The sequence below is a fragment of the Peromyscus eremicus genome, unplaced genomic scaffold, assembly GCF_949786415.1.
Source record: "Peromyscus eremicus unplaced genomic scaffold, PerEre_H2_v1 PerEre#2#chrX_unloc_1, whole genome shotgun sequence".
In the NCBI taxonomy this organism is placed as follows: Eukaryota; Metazoa; Chordata; class Mammalia; order Rodentia; family Cricetidae; genus Peromyscus; species Peromyscus eremicus.
Window position 1 is genome coordinate 4,109,304 of NW_026734288.1, and position 22,935 is coordinate 4,132,238.

At 38.3% G+C, this 22,935-nt stretch overlaps 1 protein-coding gene across 1 annotated transcript; it reads left to right on the plus strand.

Moving 5' to 3' along the window:
* Window positions 1-31: 31 nt before the first annotated feature.
* Window positions 32-2,746, plus strand: LOC131900929 (zinc finger protein 431-like; the record flags this gene model as incomplete). The annotated part of the gene is made up of 3 exons (XM_059252244.1): window positions 32-146; window positions 340-400; window positions 1,954-2,746. Coding segments are annotated over 3 exons (969 nt in total), but the record flags the coding sequence as incomplete, so codon positions are not given.
* Window positions 2,747-22,935: the final 20,189 nt, after the last annotated feature.

Sequence of the window (22,935 nt, forward strand, 5' to 3'; positions counted from 1 at the left end):
GCATGCATGGATATTTTAGAATGCAGTGACCTATAATGATGTGCATGTTGACTTCACTTGGGAAGAATGGACTTTGCTGAATTCTTCCCAGAAGAATCTGTACAAAGATGTGATGTTGGAGATCTACAGGAATCTCAGTATTATAGGTAAGACAGCATTTTTTTTCACACTTTAAAATAAAGGGACAATTGTTCTTTGGTTTTGGGTGCTCTTCTGTAATTTGATTGAGAAAGAAGAATGAGGTGAATAAATCATGCATGGTTGTAAGGTACACTGAAGATAGGAACTTAAATTTTGCACAGTTATCAATAATAAATCTTTTCTGGTATTATATTTCAGGATACAAGTGGGAAGACCATAATATTGAAGAACATTGTCAAAGTTCTAGACAACGTGAAAGGTGATTTCCTTGAGCAAGCTGATACAAGTGTGCCTCAGAAGAAATTAGATTGTGTCCTGGAAGATTTTTTATTTTTTTATTATTTTGAGACAGGGTTTTTCTGTGTAGTTTTGGAGCCTATTCTGGAACTCACTCTGTAGAACAGGCTAGCCTTGAACTCACAGAGATACACCTGCTTCTGCCTTCCAAGTGCTAGGATTAAAGGCATATGTCAACACCACCTGGCAAACACAGAAAGTTGTAAACAAAAGCAACAGTGTAAATAAGCACTGTTTAAAGTACATTGATGATTATTAAATTCTCACGAAATCATATAAATCAATTTCAGGTAATTGAATTGCATTTGCAAGGCATTCTTTTTAAATAAAAAAGACAAGGAAACAATGCCTTAACAGATATCACCATTTGAATCATAGCACCATAAGGGCTTTGATATAGAAATTTCAGTCCATTTATTTCATACCACTCATATTACATAATTTCTACATGTTGAAGTGTTGATAAGTATATCTTCAAAATCTTCTAATAAGCAAATAGTCCATAGTAAAGATATTATACTTGTTGTGATAGTGCTAAGTTTAGTAAGCAGGGTTGTTAGAATCAAGATTCAAAAGGTAATTTTTTTGTTTGTTTGTTTTGTTTTTGTTTTTTTGGTTTTTTGAGACAGGGTTTCTCTGTGTAGCTTTGTGCCTTTCCTGGAACTCACTCTGTAGCCCAGGCTTGCCTTGAACTCACAGAGATCCACCTGTCTCTGCCTCTCAAGTGCTGGAATTAAAGGTATGTGCCACCACTGCCACCACTGCCCGGCAAGGGTTAATTGTTATAGAGAATCCTTAATTCCTATACCACAAGTCTATGAGGACAGAAAGGCAAACTGTGTATTCAATGTAAAACCTTTTTTATTAGTTATTCTTCTATTACTAGGTATAACATATGTCACTCTGAATACAAGCCATATGAGAATAAGGATGAAAAAGACATAACATACCTCTCTCGTCAGAACAATTAGAAGGTTTGTAGCAGTCTCCACATTGAATATACTTGTTAAGTTTGATTCAAGTATAAAAGTAATTAGTTTTCTAGCTTTTTTTGTTAATAAATCAATAAACTCATGTGACAGGAAAGACCTATGAGTAACAGACTGTGTAAATATTACATGAGATTTAAGACAGTGATAAAAATTTAAGTTCTGTTTACAGTTGGACCAAATTGTAAACTTAATTCAAACATATAAGGAGTCAACAGTGTGTTGAATGGTCTAAAGCTTTTACATGTACTAATTATCCTTGCAGGAATGAAAGAAGCCAAATTACAGAGAAGTCTTCTGTGTATTCTCGATGTGGTGAAATTATTGCATGTCAAAATAACCTTCAAAAGCATAAAAGATCACACACTGGAGTGAAATCTTTTGTATGTAATCAATGCGGTAAAGGCTTTGTATGTTACAATCATCTTCAAATGCATGAAACAATACATACTGGAGTGAAACCCTATGAATGTAACCAGTGTTCCAAAGCCCATGCTCATCACATTACTCTTCCAATACATAAAAGAACTCATACTGGAAAGAAATCCTATGAATGTAGTCAATGTGGTAAAGCCTTTGAATGTCACAGTCATCTTCAAATACATAAAAGAACTCATACTGGAGAGAAACCATATGAATGTAATCAGTGTGGTAAAGCCTTTGCACAACACCATCATCTTCAAATGCATAGAAGAACACACACTGGAGAGAAACCGTATGAATGTAATCAGTGTGGTAAGGCCTTTGCACAACAGGGTACTCTTCAAAGGCATAAAAGAACACATACTGGAGAGAAACCCTATGAATGTAATGAGTGTGGTAAGGCCTTTGCACAACACAATACTCTTCAAAGGCATAAAAGAACACATACTGGAGAGAAACCCTTTCAATGTAGTCAGTGTAGTAGAGCCTTTATATGTCACAGTAATCTTCAGAAGCATCAAAGAACACATACTGGAGAGAAACCTTATGAATGTAATCAGTGTGGTAAAGCCTTTGCCGGACCTAGTAATCTAAAAATTCATAGAAGAACACATACTGGAGAGAAACCGTATGAATGTAATGAGTGTGGTAAGGCCTTTGCACAACACAGTACTCTTCAAATGCATAAAAGAACACATACTGGAGTGAAACCATATAAATGTAATCAATGTGGAAAAGCCTTTGCACGTCATGGTTGTCTTCAAATGCATAGAAGAACACATACTGGAGAGAAGCCATATGAATGTAATCAATGTGGAAAAGCCTTTACACTTAATATTTATCTTCAAATGCATCGAAGAAAACATACTGGAGAGAAACCATATGAATGTAATTAGTCTGGTAAAGCCTTTGAAAGTATCAGGAATCTTCAAAATCATGAGAAAATATCATATTGCAGAGAAATCCCATAAATGTAGTCAGAGTGGTTACGGTTTGTGTTTTACATGTGAGTAAAACTTTGTGTCTAAACAATCACTTAAATCCTTTGCATATTACAATAGTCTTTGACTACCTGAATGTAGTAGAACAGGCCAATAGTGTTGAGGAAATTGGCTCAAAGCAGTTGCCAAGGCATGCACATAGTGCTGTGGGAAGTTCTGTATGGCAAATGTGTTGCTAATTAGTCGATAAATAAAACACTGATTGGCCATTGGCTAGGCAGGAAGTGTAGGCGGGACAAGAAGAAGAATAAAGCTGGGAAGTGGAAGGCTGAGTCAGAGAGACACTGCCAGGCGCCATGATGAGAAACAGCATGAGAAGATACCGGTAAGCCACGAGCCATGTGGCAAGGTATAGATTAATGGAAATGGATTAATTTAAGCTATAAGAACAGTTAGCAAGAAGCCTGCCACGGCCATACAGTTTGTAACCAATATAAGTCTCTGTGTTTACTTGGTCGGGTCTGAGGCTGTGGGACTGGCAGGTGATAGAGATTTGTCCTGATTGTGGGCCAGGCAGGAAAACTCAAGCTACAGATGGCGCCCAACGTGGGGCAAGAGTTTCCACCTAAAAACTGAGAAAAAAGATTCTAAAACGGAGCTAGAACCAGCTTCCTAATTGTCTCTCTCAAATGAGTGGCAGCTTCCTAATTGTCTCTCTCAAATGAGCAGCAGCTGCCAGTTTGAGCTACTTGTGAGTTCCTAGTGTGTGCGCTCAACCTGCACTGGTGGGAATGAGGCCTCTGCAAGTGGCACATTAAGCTGCATGGTGGGTTTAGACTTTGCTAGCACAAAAAAAAAGGCTTCTGGGCTACACGCTGCTTGGCTAAAAGCATAGACCCACGATAGCTCCCAGAGCTGGTGCTAAACGTAGCCATGTTGGGAAGCTGAGGTGGGCGGAGCCAGCAGCCACAGCTGCTGCAGTTTAAGGCAAGAGATTCACAATAAGACAGATTCAGATGTAATAGTTTACAATGTGTGTAAAATATACGTAGGCTTGAAAGAGACAAAAAAGGTGATGTATACAGTTATATAAAGAAATAGTTTTTAAAAATAAAGTCTTTAAAGAGACAGTAAAGGTAGTATAAAAAATAAGCCACGTAAAAATGGATATTACACAGAGAATCTGGATTGTGTTGTCTTTGGGATTTTTAACTGCAGAAAAACATTTGATTGTAAAAGCTGTTGAGTTATGCCAAAATGTATATTTTAAAGATACCTTGACTTCAAAATTTGGATGTAAGGATATGTTGCTTTGGAAAAGAGTCTCTTTTGTTTCCATAGAAAGCCAGCGGCTATGGATTTGTTCAAGATTAAGATACATCAGGTTTGACCAGCCAAGACCCTCTGAAAGGTCTCCGATGACACCATGGCCCAGATGATCCAACATCCAGAACGATTTGAAGCAACTGACTCAGACAATACACCCTCATGGACTATTCCATAATTCTAAAATTTTGTTTGTATCCCCATAAGATACAGCGCCCCCCTCCAGCAGGAAGTGGTAAGAGAAGCTACGCCCAAATTCCCAAATTATATGTAATTTTACTTTGTTAAGGTTAAAACCTTCCTTTTTGAAAAAAAAGGGGGGGGGGAAGTGCTGTGGGAAGTTCTGTGTGGCAAATGTGTTGGTAATTGGTCGATAAATAAAACACTGATTGGCCATTGGCTAGGCAGGAAGTGTAGGCGGGACAAGAAGAAGAATAAAGCTGGGAAGTGGAAGGCTGAGTCAGAGAGACACTGCCAGGCGCCATGATGACAAACAGCATGAGAAGATACCGGTAAGCCACGAGCCATGTGGCAAGGTATAGATTAATGGAAATGGATTAATTTAAGCTATAAGAACAGTTAGCAAGAAGCCTGCCACGGCCATACAGTTTGTAACCAATATAAGTCTCTGTGTTTACTTGGTCGGGTCTGAGGCTGTGGGACTGGCAGGTAATAGAGATTTGTCCTGATTGTGGGCCAGGCAGGAAAACTCAAGCTACAACATAGTGTACTTCCTTATGAGACCACTGGGAGTCTGCCTGAGAGCCTAGCAACTGGTGCTGTCAGGGTACCTGATTATGCTGCATCTGCATGAGGGCCTAGCAACAGACACTGTTAGAATTCCTGATAATGTCACCAGATTGGGACACAGTCTGAGTGCTGGGAGGAGGGTATATAAGGCCTTCCCCATCATTGAATAATCAATTCTGCTGTTTGCCTTCAACCAATCCATGTTGTCTGTGTTGCTGACACCACGTTTTCTTACTCCCTCCCCTGAGGGAGCCATTGGTACCCAGCAACACCTGAAAGAGTTACCAAGGGCTTATTATAAAGTATTTGACAAAATCTTTAGCCAACCCTCTTATCAATTTTATAAGAGTATTCTAGGGAAAAACTGACAGTGTCAACAATCTGTTCAAGCATTATCATGGCCACTTTTATATTATTTACAAGAGCAAACTGATGGAAACAATGAATTTATGAATTTACGAAGCCCTATGTGTATAGTAAAGGGTCAACCAAGAAACACACCTAGACCCTGAAACCAGAGCTAGTGAAAGACACACACTTTGGTCCTGAAACTGGAGCCAAAGAAACACACAATGATTCTGAAAACAGAGTCAAAGGAACACCCTAAATCAAGAGCTAGTGAAAAGAAAAAAAAAAAATTCCTGACTCTGAAACCCGGCCTACATGGTGAATAGGGACCTGAAACCAGAGCCAATGAAACACACTCTACCCTTGACCAACTGAGCACAAAGCCAACCAATCTCTGAGCTCAAAATCACCCAATCCCTGAGTACAATATCCAGCCAATCTCTGAGCTTGTACAAGCTCAGGTACTGAAATCTGACTAATTCCTACCTTGAAAATCCTCCCCAGAGAAAAACTCTGCCTCTAAGAAGCTTTGTATAAGCCCTGTGCTTTTTTCAGTTGGCAGCTCTCTTTTTCCACCCTTACAGAGGCAGACACACTTCTGGATTCCTCCTTTCAAAGTAAATTGATTGAATGAGTTCTGTGTGAACACCTTTCACTGGAGCAGATCAGAAACTCACTACTAGATTGGAGCATAGATGCAACAGATACCTCTGCTGGCAAGTTCTCTTAAAGGACCAGAGCAGATGTAACAACCTTTTCATCAGTGAATGCTACATTTCTGCAGCAGTTTTCCCCTTTACTTGAGTGAAGTCGAGAAGTAACAATTTGGGCTGGAGCTGAAAAGAAATGAACATCTCCCCTGGGAAACTCTCTAGTAAAGCAGAGCAGAGAAGCATTTGACAGGTCTGCTGAGAAACTCCCTTAGGGGAGTGGAACAGGGCAACCATGGACATCTCCACTGGGAAACTCTCAGCAGAATAGAGCAGAGTCCAGCTGCAATGGCTTTTTTTGGAGAAAAGCAAAATTATTAAATCCTGTAGGGAGACCATTCCCCATTGGAATACAGCTTTATGTATATATAGCCTGACTTCCCAATTGTCAGGGAACTTTTTTTCTCACAGCTGTAGGTATCCAGGATACCTTTCCTTCACAGCTGTCAGTATAACCTGATTCTGAAAGTCAATAAACCTTTCTCTTCAGAGCTTTAACACTTAAAGTATAAATTTAAATGATAATGTAACCCTGTTAGACTTTATACTTAAATTGCATAAAAATGAGTAATTCAGGTATAAAACTTTGTGGGTTTGTATTAGTTACTTTTCTGTTGTGATATAATGTCTAGGTCAGTTTATAAGTGAATTTAATATGGCCCTTCATTCCAGAGTGATAGAGAATTACCATGAAAGTGGCATGGCAACAAGTTTCAGACGTGGCAGCTAAAATAGGAAGCTAAGAACTCACATCCTTAAGATTTAGTATGAAGCAGAGAGGGAACTGGAAATGGTGTGTGGATGTGAATTCTAACAGCCTACCCCTAGTGAGATATTTCTTCCAGCAGGGCAGCATCTCCTATATATTCCCAAATGAAATCACCATCTTACTAGGATTGATTTTCCAAACTTTATGCTTAAATGGTTATTTTTTGTTACATGAACCAATTTATGGTGAAGAAAAACTCTGTATGTAAGCCATTAAAAGCCTCAACACTTGTTATAGAAATTAATGCTTACAGAAGAAAAACCTTCATCAAATTTGGTTGTTTAAAAATTTGTTTTAATTGTAATTATGTGATGTCACTGTGTGTCTGTGGGGATATATGAATGTGCATGCTGGATCCTGAGATGTTAAACTCTTGGATCTTGTAGCAGGAATTATAAAAAGTTGTCAAAAATCAGACCTTGGTCCAGGGAATGAACATTTCTTAACTGCCCAGACATGTTTCTAGTGCTGTAAGTATTTTAAAGCCTATTTATATAGTTTTGAAGTCTGGAAATGGGAAGAAACTCATACAAAGGAAAAACCCTATGCAAGTAAACAATTTGGTAAAGACTTTAGACATCATAGTTGTCTTCAGCTTCAAGAGAAAAAAATCGCATTTCATTTATTTTTCATTGTACCCTTGAAGGAAGTAAATTACTTATTACATTCACTCAAGATTGATGGTGAAGATCACTTCATTATGGTTTCTATTTTCAAACATTTAAGGTAGACAATAACGTTTCTTCTATGTATGGCAAATCTATTTAGTGAAGTTTATTTTGTAGTTTTTATAGTCCTTCTGTGGCTTTTGTTTATCTTCTATTGTGTTTTTAGTTAGTGACAGGTATTTTCTGCCACGATGTATAGAATGGGATCCCCATCACCTAAGTAGTCCATTGTTTATTTAAATATCAGGCAGTGTGTGGTCATACTTTTCAAGCAAGGGTGTTTATGAAGGGGTGATGGGTTTTTGTTCCAGGTTTTGTTTTTCATATATGCCTTTGAGATTTTGTTGTTTATTATTCATCCTGGCATGGATGTCAGTAATAATTCAAGGATTCATTTGAACTCATGATCCTCATGTGTCTTTTTCAGAATGCAAATCTAAGCTATTACTATTGCATATATATATTATATATATATATATATTATATATATATGCACATAAATATATATTAGCTACTGAGTCCATTTGGTATTTCTTCTATTTATATGATTTCATGGCAGACCACTTTTTTTTGGATAACCAACTAGGAGAATTATCCTTGGGGAAAAAAATTCCCCCCCTCAACAGTCATTACTTTCCTGTAGTATTTGGTGTAGGGAGAAGGTCTCATTAGGTCCACCCAAACCTTCTAAGTTAGTGTGTGTACTGGCCATGTTTTCTCCTTCACCTGAGATCTCTTTGAAGGGCTCGGGGTCTGTCTACTTTCTCAGATTTGGCTTTGGGTTCCTAGCTCCTGTATTATTCCTGCACTGGAGGTCCAGTTCTCCTCTTCCACAGCCTATGGATGCAGTAAATGGGCTGTCCTTCTGTCTGCACAGGCCTTGATCTTAGAGCAGCTCTCCAGTTTAGCGGCCACACACTCTCCATTCTGTCTTTTTTTGAGACAGAGTTTCTCTGTGTAGCTTTGTGTCTTTCCTGGATCTCACTCTCTCTACACCAGGCAGGCTTTGAACTCACAGATATCCACCTGCCTCAGCCTCCTGGGTGCTGGAATTAAAGGCAAGTGCCACCATCCCCCAGCTTCTGCCTCTTCCTTTAAAACTGAAGTCCTCATAGGAGTTCCAGTTCCTCTACATCAGGCTAAAAATAATGTCTGGAAGGGCATTTCCAGAGAGGGGGAATGTCTTAGAGCATGTTCTATGAGTGTGTCTGAAAGGGACTTGCCTGGGGTTACATCTGGAGATTACTGTGCTTGTGAGGAGAGGACTGGAGGAATTTCCATCCTAAGGGAGAGGATGTGTTTAGTAGGTGATCTGTTGGCTTGGCCCAGAGAGGCAACAAGGTGGGGCTGCACAAGCTCACAGGCCCTTTGCATCAACCCAACTCTTGTCTTGTTTATCTCAAATATCTGTGGAGCTGAAAGAGTTCTTCAAGGAGTGTCACCTGCCCCAATCATTTGCAGCCCTTGAACTAGTCCCTGGCTTTCCCCATTGTCTGCTGTTATGGGCCCCCTTTCACTTTTGATTTTATTAATTAGGATTAATTTTCTCTTAGGTAGTTTGGATAAGTGTCTGTCCACCTTATTGAGTTCCTCAAACAACAAAATCTGTGTTTCATTGATTCCTTGTATTTTTCTTTCTTTCTCTATCGTTAATTTTAACACTTATTTGATACTTTCTTCATGTCTACTCTTCTTGGGTATACTTATTCTTTTTGTTCTTGTACTTTCATGTGTGCTGTTAAGTTGCTAGTGTGAAGTATTTTTCTTTTTTTTTATGGAGAAACTCAGTTCTATACAGTTTCCTCATATTATCAATTTCATTGTGTCCTGTAAATTTGGATAGCTTGTGTAATTATTTTTATTGAATTCTATAAACTTTTTAATTTCTTTCTTTATTTCTGTCTTGACCCATTTTCTTCAGTAGAGTGTTGTTCAGTTTTTATAAGTTTTTAAGCTTTCTCTATAATTTTTTAATCCATCTGTAATCCATCGTAGTCTGATAAGATGCAAGGAGTTATTTTAATTTTCTTGCATCTGTTGAGACTTGAATTATGTCCAAATGTTTCATCAACTATGGAGAAATTCCATGTGGTACTGAGAAGAAGGTGTATTCTTTTTCTTTCGGTAGAATGTTCTGTAGTATGTAAGATTCATTTGGTTTATAAAATCCATACGCTCCAATATTTCTCCATTTGGTTTTTGTCTGGATGATCTGTCCATTGGTCAGGGTGGGGTATTGTAGTCTACCACCATCAAACACTGTGTGAGAGTCAATGTGTCATTTAATCTGTAGAAGTATTTATTTAACAAAAGTGGGTCATCTTGCATTTGGGGCATAGATATTTATAGTTGAAATGTCATTTGATGGCAAAGGAGTACTCATCCACACTGCTTTTGATGAATTTTTGTGTGAAGTCTATTTTGGTACATAATAAATGGGTACACTAGCCTGCTCTTTAGTTTCAATTTCTTTAAATATGTTTTTTCCCAGCCTTTATCTTTTGGTAATCTCCATCTTTGATGTTGAAGTATTTATTTTATGCAGTGGAAGGATGGATTGTTTGTGAATCTATACTGTTAGTCTGTGTCTTCACTGAGGAACTGAGCAGTTTGATATTGAGAGATATCAGAAATAATTATTATTTATACCTTTTAATTGGTTGTTTTTGTTCTTGTTATTTATGATGATGATGGTATGTGTATGAGAGTATGTTAGTTTGTGTTTGTGTTAATGTTGTGTGTTTCTCTTCTTTTGATTTTGCTTATGTAACCTTATTTATTTACTATGTTTTCATGTGTGTAGTTATCTTGCTTAGGTTGGGTATTCTAAAAACCTACTGTAAGGCTGGATTTGTACAAAGATATTGTTTAAATTTGACTTTATTATGAAATATCTTATTTTCTCCATTATGATGATTGAAAATTTTCTAGATATAGTAATCTGGGATGGCATCTGTGGTTACTTAGAGCCTGCATTACATGTGTCCAAGGCCTTAGGAATTTTAGAATCTCCACTGACAAGGGAGGTGTAATTCTCATAGGTCTTCCTTTATAGGCTACTTGGGTTTTTTTGGTTTTTTTTTCAGCTTTTAATACTTTTTTCTTTGTTCTGTATGATTAGTGATTTGGTTACATTATGTGACAAGTGAACTTTTTCTTCTGACCCAATCTATTTGGTGTTTTGCATGCTTCTTTATACCTTCATCAATACCTCCTTTAAATTAGGAAAAAATTATTAGACAATTTTATTAAAAGTATTTAGAGGACATTGGAGCTGGGTTTTATCTCTTTCCTCTTTTTGTCATTCGTAGGTTTGATCTTGGCATAATTGCTGCAAGCCTTCAAAATATATGAGGTAGGATTTCAGCTGATTATGGCAGGCTAATAGCTGGAACAAGATCAGGCTGAGGCTCAAGGAGTCTTGTTAATATTGTCTTTTATTATTAGCTGTTTCCTGCTATGAATTTATCATGTGCTCTTGTAGTTTTTTCACTGTTCATTAGGTACAATTTTCTCTCTACTAAAGGAATATTTAGATAACTTTCTGTGCAGCAATTTAGCCAGCATCCTGAATTTTAGGTCCTCTGTCATTATCATCATTAGCAGAATCCAGCCAGGACCATCCCCAGAAGCACAAAAGCGTTTTATCAGAGATAGCTTTGTGCTTTCTAAGAACTGATTTAAGCATCCAGAATATCTGTTTGAGGAGACCAGGTGGATGTGCTGATTAAGTTTAACTTTCTCCTTCCTGAAGTCTTATCTCTAGTTTTAGCTCCACCCTTCACAATTAACTCAGAACTGAAGGTTTCCTACTTAAGGGACATCTAGCTGTCATGGAAGTTGCCAAGCCAAGTTGTTTAATGTCTGAGCACACTTGTCATAAACAGCAGGAGCAGAGATATCTTGGAGAGATAAGGGTCAAAGGGATAAAAGGACAGTTTTATTTCCAGAGTGGGATGAGACAGAGAAGAGAAAAGAGAATAGAAGAACTAGATGTTTAAGAACTGGAGAGGAATGAACTGAAATGTGAAAGAACTAGATTGAAGAGCTAGAAGGGAATAATAGAGGAATAAGATGGAAGGTGAGGAAGAACCAATTGGGGAAGAACAAGATGAACAAGATGGGAAAGGAGCTAATATAGAAAAGAACTAGGTGAATGAGAACCTGAATGGGGCAGAAGTAAGATGAGAGAATTAAGATAGAACTTAGAGATGACAGCACATAAATATAGATATAAATCAGTCCAGAAAGATGCTAGATGAGAGAGCAGAATAGAAGCAGTACAGACAAAAATTGACTCAGAAGAATAAAATGTATGGAATAAAAAGTTTTGTTTACATAGATTCATTTCCTGTCATCAATGATTAAGTTACCCACTGGCTATAGATTCTTCCTGGACCCTGGGATGAGACTATTGAGGAGCTGGACCCACATAGTCCCTGAAACATGACGTCCCAGATTACCTGGTTGTTTTGTGTCAAGAAAGTTTTATATTGAACATTTTCTTTGACTGATGTGTCCATTTCTTCTCTTGTACCCTTAGTGCCTGATATTCTTTCTTTCATTTCTCTATTTTATTGGTGAAACTTGCCTCTGTATTTCCTATTTTTAGTCCTATATTTTTCATTTCTGGAATAGCCTCAGTTTCTGTTTTCTTTACTGTTTCTATTTCCATTTGAGGTCTTAAACAATTTTATTTGTTTCCTTCAGCTATTTGTTTATTTTTTATTGGCTTTATTTAAGTTGTTTGTTTACTACAATACTTTAATTTGTGCTTTCATAAATTTACTTGAGACATATTCATTTTCTTTTTAAGGACTTCTATCATCTTGGTTGTATTTTGAGACCATAAGAGGTTTGATACTTAAGCTACAAGACATCTTTCATGGAGAACTAGCTGCAAAGAGAGAGATGAATGGGAAGTTGTGGGGACATAGAAATCTAAGCCCTTTGAAAGTGAAGCATGTGTCTGACACAGAACTAGATTTGATTGTTGTCCTGCTGGGTTTCAGTCTTCCCTTTGTCTTTTCTCACTATGTCCCAATTCTTCTTTGAAAGGAGAATGGGTTTTCTGTGCCCTTTGTGTGTGTGAAAGATTTAACATGTTCTTTGTTTTTATAAAATGACACAGTCAATAATTGGTCATGAGTGTTGAAAGAGATTTTGGGTATTTGAACAGTGTAGGGGCTTTTGCAGACTGAGCATCATTGAAGTGACTAAATGCTCTTTTTTTTCATGGATGACCCTGAGGCTATAGTGACCTGGGTCAGTATCTAATCAACTGAATGAAAAGTTCCCAGATAGGATGAGGAATGTAAACATGTGTCTCTTCTTGGTGACTTTCTTTGGGTTGCCATTGGAACCTTTAGTATGAGGAATCTCTCTGGATGAAATATCTCATTGGTGGTTGTGATAGCCTCAACCCATTTCCTTTTCTGTTTCTAGTAAGTTGTGGTTGAAATGAATCACGCAGCTTCCTTCTTGTGCTGTCATGACTTCACCACCAGTATATATAGTGTCACTAAATCAGATCAGATACAACTGAAGGAACTGATATTGAATGCTAAGCCATTTTTGCTACCCTGATTTTTTTTTTAATTCTGTAGTTTTTATTTTTGTTCCTGAAGACAAACTTTGTCTGAGTAGCCCTGACTATTCTAAATGTAGCTCTGTAGATCAGGTTGGCCTCCAAATCAGAGATTCACTTGACTCTTTCACCACATACTGAGATTAAAGATTGGCCAACATTCAAGGATTTTTTTATACATATTATGTGTGATAGGCCTAGAGTATATGTTTTTGTACATGTCAAGCATATGTTGTTTTGCTGAGCTTTACCCACCATCTTGAATGTTGAAATTTGCAGAAGATATCATTCACTTCTAGGATGCAGTATTCATGACAGTAATAGTGCCTGGGCCTTCTGAGTCATTAGATTACAAGTGTGTGGCATTCTTCTTGCTTGTTGTATTTGTTTTGATGTTTATTAATGAATATGATTTGTTTTTCTGTATAAATGGATATCCACCACATGAATGCCTGGTCCTCACAATAGACCCAAGAGAGTCTTCGAACCCACAAGCTTGGAATAATGAATAGTTGTGTGATTCCCCTTATAAGTACAGGCAATTGAACCCCTCTATATACAAGAACAGTAAGAGCTCTTAACTTCTGAGCCTTTTATTCTTCCCTATGTTGATTATTTATGAACAAAATTGATATTTCTAATATTATCATCTTTCTATTTGTAACTGCTTAAATGCACAGTTCCTTCTAGTAAGATTTATTAAAGTACAGTTTAAACTGGAGTAATTCAAATTTCTGGAAGATGAATACAGAACTAGAGTGAATGCTTAACTCTTTGTAGGAACTTCAGTAAACCAATCTCTGAGTTTATCTTATCTTTTGTTTATTTGTTGGAAGTTTATAGTGCAGATGGGTCTTTAATATTTACTTCTTGCTGTCCTATAACTGACTAAATAGACTAGGCTAACTTTGAACTCAGAAGCACACAAACCTTCCTCTACCTTCTAAGTTCTGGGATTAAAGGCATGAGCCATTAAACCCAGCTTACAAATCTTCTTTGTAGTTAATAATGGTTCATGTAATTTCTCTAATGTGTGCTCAGTACTGTTGAAGTGTTTGCTTGTTTCTCTATCTCTGTTAATAGACATTTCTCTTGCAAGATGATATTCAATTCAAAGCATTCAGAAATAATAGATGTAAATCTCCTATTCAGTTTCTTTGTGAAGTAACTTGATGATTTCACAGTAATATCTGAGTTATAGAATATGTGTAGCAGTCACCAGAATTATGTGGCTATTTGTCAAAGAAGCATGCATTTACAATGATGTATCATGCCTTTTGTTTTATTCACATGGATGACATATTTATGTATGACATATTTTAGAATGCAGTGACCTATAATGATGTGCATATCGACATTACTCAGGAAGAGTGGGCATTGATGGATTCTTCACAGAAGAATCTTTACAAAGAAGTGATGGTGGAGACCTATAAGAACCTCATAGCTATAGGTAATACTATAAATTTTCCTTCACATTTTAAATAAGAAGACAACTGTTTCTTGGTTATTGATGCTCTTCTGGAATTCTGATTGAGAATGAGGAAGAATGAAATGAATAAATCAGATTTGGTTCTAAGGATCACTGTAGATAGTAATGTAAATTTTTCAGTGTCCTGTAATATTTCATACATTTTTCTTGTCCTATATTTTAGGCTACAATTGAGGTGATCTTGAAGTTGAAGAACATTGTCAAAGTTCTCAAAAACATGGAAGGTAATTTTAATGTAAAAGCTGATAGAAATGGGCCTGTAGATATATATATATATATATATATATATATATATCTGGAAGCTTTAGTGAAATGAAACAGTGTAAATAATCACAGTTTAAAGTGCATCTATGATAATTAAATGCTCATAAACACATGTACCTCAATGGTAGGTAAGTGAATTATGTTTGCAAGTCATTCTTTTAAGAAGGAAGAAAAAAACAATGTGTTAGCAGAAATCACCATTTGAATAATAGCTTCATCAAAGCTATGCTGTACAACTGACAATCCATTTAGTTTCATAGTTTTCATATTACAAAAGATATACTCATTGAATATGTGATAAAAATATATATACAACCTTGTAATAAGCAAATAGTCCATAGAATATTTACTTATATAGGTGTTATGTCTTTTCTAATTTAAGTTAGATGGGTAGATAGAGTCAAGAGTTAAGGGGAGGGGGGAGTCATTGTAGAGAAACATTATTCCCTACACCACATATTGATGAGGAACAGAAAGTCCAACTGTAAATGAAATGTGGAAATGTTCCTGTTTTTATTCTTTCTTTAATAGTTATATCATATGTTACTCTGGACACCAGTTCTATGAACATAAGGATATGGGAAGAAACAATGTCCATCTCTCAATTTCAGAACATAGAAGTTATGTAGTTGTCCCATGTTGAGTAAACTTGTTGAACGTGATTCAAGTTTACAAACAATTGGTTTTCCAGGTTCATTAAGAATAGATCCACAAATACACCACAGAAAAGCCCTATGGGTACTAGGACCGTCTCTGTACATGCTGCTGTTTGTCCTGGTTAAATTTGAACATGTAGCATGACTCACAGTATAGGAAAATTTATCAATGGAATAAGTGAGGTAAATGTCCAAATTCTCCCAGTTCTCTTCAAATATGTGAAAAATCTCAGAGAAAAATGATGCCATAAACATGAGCCAGGTCATAAAGGCTCTTACCATGACAGGCATGTTCAAATATGCAAAGCCATCCTTAATGCAGGGGAACAACCTGAGTGTAAACAACATGCTAAAATGTTAAGATCTCAGTTCTGTATATATTTAGACCAATTGTAAAATTAATTCATGCAGATATAAAGACTCAACAATGTAATGAATGTGGTAAAGATTTTAAATTTTTCAATTATTCTTGCAGGCATGAAAGAAGTCATACTAGAGAGAAATCACATGAATATACTGAGAGTGGTAAAGCCTTTGCATGTAGTCTTCCTCAAAGGCATGAAAAAACATACTGGAGAGAAATCCAATGAATATCGTCAATGTGGTAAAACATTTACACAACACAATCATCTTCAAAAGTGTGAAACTACACATACTGTTAAAAAACCTTATGGATATAATCAATGTGCAAAAGATTTTGCTCATTGGAAAGTTCTTCAAATGCATAGAATAACACATCCAGGAGAGAAACCCTATGAGTATAATCAATGTGATAAAACCTTTACACAGCCCAGTCATCTTCAAGTACATAAAGGAACACATACCAAAGAGAAACACTATGAATGTAATCAGTGTGGTAAAGCCTTTGCACGACACAGTGCTCTTCAATTGCATGAAAGGAAACATACAGGAGAAAAACCCTATGAATGTTAACAGTGTGGTAAAGCTTTTGTACAGTCCAGTCATCTTCAAGTACATAAAAGAACACATACTGGAGAGAACCCCTATGAATGTCATCAGTTTGGGAAGGCCTTTGCTTGTCATAGTGTTCTTCGATTGCATGAAAGGACACATACTGGAGAGAAAACGTATGAATGTAATCAGTGTGGTAAAGCCTTTGCTCAAAACAATACTCTTCAAAGGCATGAAAGCACACATACTGGAGAGAAACCCTATGAATGTAAACAATGTGGTAAAACCTTTGCACAGTCCAGTCATCTTCAAGTACATAAAAGAACACATACTGGAGAGAATCCCTATTAATATAATCAATGTGGAAATGCCTAGTCACAACACAGAACAACCTTGTAACTATAAAACTTTTAGTGTGTAATTGGTCTCTTAAAGCCTTTGAATATAACATTAGACTTTGAGGATCTGAAAAGAACTCATATCAAAGGAAATCTGAATATATATGAATTGGTATGATTCATCCAACATACTTACATTCAATTACACAAGATTAATTATTTTGGAAAAAAGTTAAAATGTATCAATAATATATTCAAGCATTATAATATCTCTTTTGATTTTGTTTACACCTGTCAAATAATATGGACAAAAGAGGGATTGGGAATTCAGCTCAGTGGTAGAGCGCTTGCCTAGCAGGCACAAGTCCCTGGTTTCGATCCTCAGCTCTAAAAAAAAATATGGACAAAAGACCTATAAATTTAAATGATAATGTAACCCTTTTAAATTTCATACTTCTCTTCAAATACATAAAATAATGAATTCTGGTGTAAATTTTCATAGATTTGTACCATTGTTTTTCTGTTGCTTTGATAATAGACCATATCTAAGTGAACTTAGAAAAGGTTTGAATTTGGCGCTTGGTTCCAGAGCAGTACAAGTACCCCCTAAAAGAGGCATGGAAACAAGTGTCAGACAAGGCAGCTAAAGCAGGCAGCTAAGAATTCACATTCTTGCCCTGCAGTATAAAGCAGAAAGTGTAAATTAGAAATTGTGTGCACATTTTTACCCTCTCACATCCCAAATGTCAGCCTTATTTGACAATGCTTATTCAACCTCCTTGTCACACTATCTCTTTTTTAAATCTGTCCCCGTGGATCCGAAACCTTTATTTCATCTGTTTTGATCAGTAGCTGGATAGGACTCATGTAAACTGGGTAATAAAACTAGTTGTGTAATCCTATCACCTGGTGAAATGGCAGTAATTCCTTTTGGAGACTCAACCATAATTTTCACGATCCCAGTATAATCAGGATCAATCACTCCTGGGTGTACTTTAAGACCTCTTATGGTGGTGGAGGATCTTCCTATCAATAAACCCACCGTGCCCAGCTTCAAAGGGCCTTTAAAATCAGACTCCACTAATTGTACTCCCATCTGCGGAGTCAGTAATTTTAAACCGCACCATTTTCGCTGTTAGCTCAGGTTTTTCTGTGTTGCATTTATTTTCCACAGATCTCAGCTGCAGATGCCTTGTTGTGCTGACTCTGGCATCCACCATTCTTAGCTTCTTAGCAGCTTCTGGAACTTTTGAAACCATTCAGACTGCCTACTTTGCAGTCTACTGGGATACTAACCTTCTGTGTCTCAGGTTCTTTCACCACATACATTAAGCTTAGATTCACAATCAACATTTACACCTTTTCACAAACTCACATATAACATATTGACATCTACTTATTTATACTCTTTAATGAAACTATAGAAGTTACCTTCTCCTTGAGGGCAGCTATGTTTGAGATGGCCCATTTTTCCACACCGAAAACATGCCCCAGTGTTCCCTCCTTTCTTGTTACTAAGTTGCATAACTGCAGCCGCAAGGCTTGCATTCGTTAGAGGTCCCCCTAATTCTCTGCACACTTTCATCCATACTTCTAGACCTTTATTCTTATAAGGGGTGATCGCAGCCTTGCATTCTTTGGTACATTCATTGTTCATAAACTAACTGCTTTATATGTGGCATCGCGGCATCTGGGTCCCCAAAGATTCTGCCTGCAGCCTCGACCATGCGGGCCACAAAATCTGAAAAAGGTTCCATAGGTCCCTGAAGGATCTTAGTAAGGTTGCCGCTCACTTCCCCTTTATTAGGTAGGGACTTCCATGCCCTTGTTGCTAGTTGATTTATCTGGTCATAAACCTGCTGTGGATATTCATTTTGTTGATTGGCAAATTGGCCTTGTCCCAGCAGCATGTCTACATCCCAAGCTGCTTGACATCCACCTGCAGCCCTGTTAATCACAGCTTGTTCACTGGCAAATTCTATCAAAAACGCCTTCCAGTCTAAATACTGCCCTGCGCTGAGACATGCTCGAGCAAGATTCATTTAATCGGATGGAGTCATGCAAAATCTGTGCAGAGCCTCCACTTGAGCAACAGTATATGAGGCTGTAATGCCATAAGTCTGGACAGATTCTGCTAGAGACTTGATGACCTTAAAATTCAAAGGTTCATGGTATCTCTGTTGAGTCTGGGCATTGAGAATACTGGGCAAGCTAGCTGCATTTCATTTCTAACCTGTCTCCAAACCTCTGGGTTACTCTTCTTAATCTTTAATTTCTTTGAAAGGAGCAGCTCGTTATGAGCCAGAAAAATTGGGTGTGAAGAAGTTGCGCCCATGATACTAGCAGCACTTTTGCCTTCACCTGCTTTCACTTTCTTTAATTTTCTCATCCGCTTTTGTCGCGGCTCTACATTTTAATTTTCCCATCCACTTTTGTCGCAGCTCCACTCTTTAATTTTCCTGTCCGCTTTTGTCGCGGCTCTACTAAATTTTCCCATCCACTTTTGTCATGGCTCTACATTTCCTTTTAATTTTTCCATCTACTTTTGTCACAGCTTTATGTTTCCTTTTAATTTTCCCGTCCAGCTATTGGCCTGGCTCTATGTTTCCCGCTTTTGTCGTGGATCCTCACCTTACCTGGGGACTTACCAGTGCACTGCCCTGACTGAGAAGAGTTCTGAGCCTTAAAGGTTCCCCATACGGGCCACCAATTGTCGCATCCTATGGTGGTATTGTGTTCCCCAAAATATTGTGTACCTTAATAAACTTATCTGGGGTCAGAGAACAGACAGCCACTAGATACAGAGGCTGGAAAATGGTGGCACTAACACCTTTAATCCTAGCATTCCAGAGACAGAAATCCCTCTGGATCTCTGTGAGTTCAAGGCCGCATTGGAAACAGCCAGGCATGATGACTCATGCCTTTAATCCCAGAAAGCAGCCTTTAATCCCAGGGAGTGGTGGTAGAAAGCAGAAAGGTTTATAAGGCGTGAGGACCAGAAACTAGAAACATTTGCCTTGTTAAGCATTTGGCTGGTTAAGCTTTCAGGTTTTGGAACAACACAGTTCAGCTGAGATTCATTCTGGATTAGGACTCAGAAGCTTCCAGTCTGAGGAAACAGGACCAGCTGAGGAATTGGCAAGGTAGATAGCTGTGGCTTGTTCTGTCTCTCTGATCTACCAGCATTGACCCCAAAAACTGGCCTCAGGTTTGATTTTATTAATAAGAACTTTTAAGATTTATGCTACAGTGTCCGCCTCGACCAGCAAGGAAGATGCAACACCAGGCTCTTCTCCAAGCAGTTTATTCAGGAACCTTGAACAATCTTCTTACCCCGGGGAAAGCCAGCGCACGCCCTTTATAGCCACTGGGCAACCAACCCCGTAGTGCCATGTGGACAATGCCAATAGGGTCAGACATATGCAAGCAAGCCAGATTAGTTCCAGGAGCGCAGGAGCAAGCCAGATCCTAGCCTTAGCCAAATAAGAAGCACCTGCCATCGGGAAGGCGGAAGCCGGATGCCAGTGCCATCTTTGCGATGCGGCCGTACATGGCTCTCTACAGCCAAGGTCCACATGAATTCTAACAGAGGAGGAACAGGAGCCCAGAATGCATATGGAATTTGTGTTGGGATCTTCATGGCTCAAAGGCATAATGCAGGGTGGCAATGTGCAGATACCCTTGGGGGCAAATCTAGAGAACCTGAATATTCCTATGCTAGAGTCATGTGGTTTTCTTTGTGCATTTTCAGCATGTGACTCAGTGGGAGACTCCTGGAAGAATTGCCGTATGTTCCCTGCAAAACTCTCTGCCTGTTTTGCCTCTTCTGCAAAGTGTCAGTGGCCTGTGTCAGTCTTTTTGAAGAGCTCAGCCCACTTATTAAATTATATGTATCTGGTACATACCTTTTGTTTTTATACAGCCCTAACTTTTCTGTCTCCTGCCTTGTAATTCTTGGCATTTATCTAGCCTTATCCATGCATGCAGGATAAGTTTTCCACAATGGAGCCACACCCCCAGCCAGGATGCTTCTTGCACAAAGCACAAGCCTCTAGCTTTGACCTCCTTGTTGCGCAAAACTATCTCTCAAATCTAGCCAGTGATAAGATAAATTAGGTAGGGACTCAGGACTCTTGGTTTGACTTCACTCCTGACAAAAGTCCATGAACTTATGGCTTCCCTTCCTTCATCTCTCTGGGAGTGACATGTGCTGAATATGTCCAACAGCATAGCAAGCAAGAACTGGTTGTGCCAAGTGTTTGGCTGCCAAGATTTCTATGTGCATCTGAGAGACAGTTATAGTCCCTTTACACAGAAAGAATAAAATAATATAAAATAAAATAAAATTTCCAACAGGCAGGCTCTCACAGTGACAGGTGGCTTGGGTTATCACAGGGGCACAATTGGGGACGTGAAGAATGAGGCTTGGGATGAGGGGAGTCCATTAGGTTTTCTCAGATACCTGGCTGGCCCCCAGTCAAACTTTAAAAGTCATATCAGTGATGAACCCATGATGACAAGAGCAGAGACCCCCATCGTGTTGGTCTTTGGGACACTTGCTATGGTACCTGCCTTTGTTTGTCTCAGTTGTCTTTCAGTTATTCTACAGGAGAAGGTTTTTGTTCTTAATTCCCAAAATAGATTCAGACAGGTGCTGGCTTTGGATATGAATCCCTAGGCTTATTAGAACAAGGAAGCTTGGCCAAAAGACAAGGCTCATGTTCTAGCTCTTAGTGTATGCAAGCCAGAGGTAACCCCAGCAAACCATGAGAGATAACTGACAAGTCCTTCAACTCCAACCTTCTACAATAGCCTTCAATTTTGACATCTGGCGTGGGGTCTTCCTTTGCTCCATGGACTACCTTGCCTATCTTCTGGTATTGTAGTATCTCTGTCTTGTATCATCACAAGGGTGATGAACAAAGATGATGACAGGTTGTGTCATGATATGTAAGCCAGATGGAATGAACCCAAGGTGAGAATAGATGATGTGTTTTGTTGTGAGCCCCTGTCCCAGTGTAACATTCCAAGAACTTTTGTAGCTGAATTTTTAATGTGTCCTACCAGGTCTATAGTTGCTCAGACCCAAGTGAACACACAGAGGCATCCATTGATTAAAGGTACCACTAACTTAAACTCAGCCCATTTCTGTTAATCTATGTGTCTCTACATGTTCTGTGACTTTTCCTGTGTCCCATTACATACTGCTCCCTGGACAGCAGGCTGGCATCTCCTGACTATGCCTTTCTTCTCCCAGAATTCTTCTTCTCTGCTTATCCTACCTATACTTCCTGCCTGGCTACTGGCATATTAGCATTCTATTAAACAAGTGTACAAAAGCATTATCCCACAGCATTTCCCCTTGACAGTACTGATATGATCCAAAGAGAATAAAGGGCTTCTGAGACATTTCCAGTTGAAAGTTTGTCTTCTTCTTGGCCCCAAAACAATGGTCTGTTGGACAAGAAAATACCATTGCATTGACTGTTGACAGTACAAATACTGTCCCTCTGATACAAGCAGGACACAAGGAAAAGTGACTATTGACCTCTACCACGACAAGGTAGGATATTCTTTCAAAAAACTTGCTTCCAAAAATAGTCTGACAGATACTCTTGGCCTGTAGCCAATTTGAATGCACCAGTAATACTGAGAAATTCTAGGTGACTGTCGAGGCTTCCAGCTGTCTCTGTTTACTCTTGCAAGACTCCCAAAAGTTGCTTTCATCCTTGTCCTGTTTCTCAGGTATTATTATATGTCTTCTCAGGTCTTTAATGGGATTGGAGACTGTAGCTAGAGTTTTCCTGCCTGGCCCACAGTCAGGACAAATCTCTAACACCCACCAGTCCCACAGCCACTCAGACCCAACCAAGTAAACACAGAGACTTATATTGGTTACAAACTGTATGGCCGTGGCAGGCTTCTTGCTAACTGTTCTTATAGCTTAAATTAATCCATTTCTATAAATCTATACCTTGCCACGTGGCTCGTGGCTTACCGGCATCTTCACAGGCTGTTTCTCATCATGGCGGCTGGCCGTGTCTCTCTGACTCAGCCTTCCACTTCCCAGCTTTATTCTCCTCCTTGTCCCGCCTACACTTCCTGCCTAGCCAATGGCCAATCAGTGTTTTATTTATTGATTAATTAGCAACACGTTTGCCATACAGAACATCCCACAGCAGGAGACTAACAGTTAAAATTACAATCTTCTTGTATCTTAGTTAGAACATATTAAGTGTTAGATTTAGGTTCTTCAAGGTAGGACATTCTTTTGGAAGGACCTCTGCAACATGCCATTTACCTATGTTCCAGACTCTTCTGGATTTT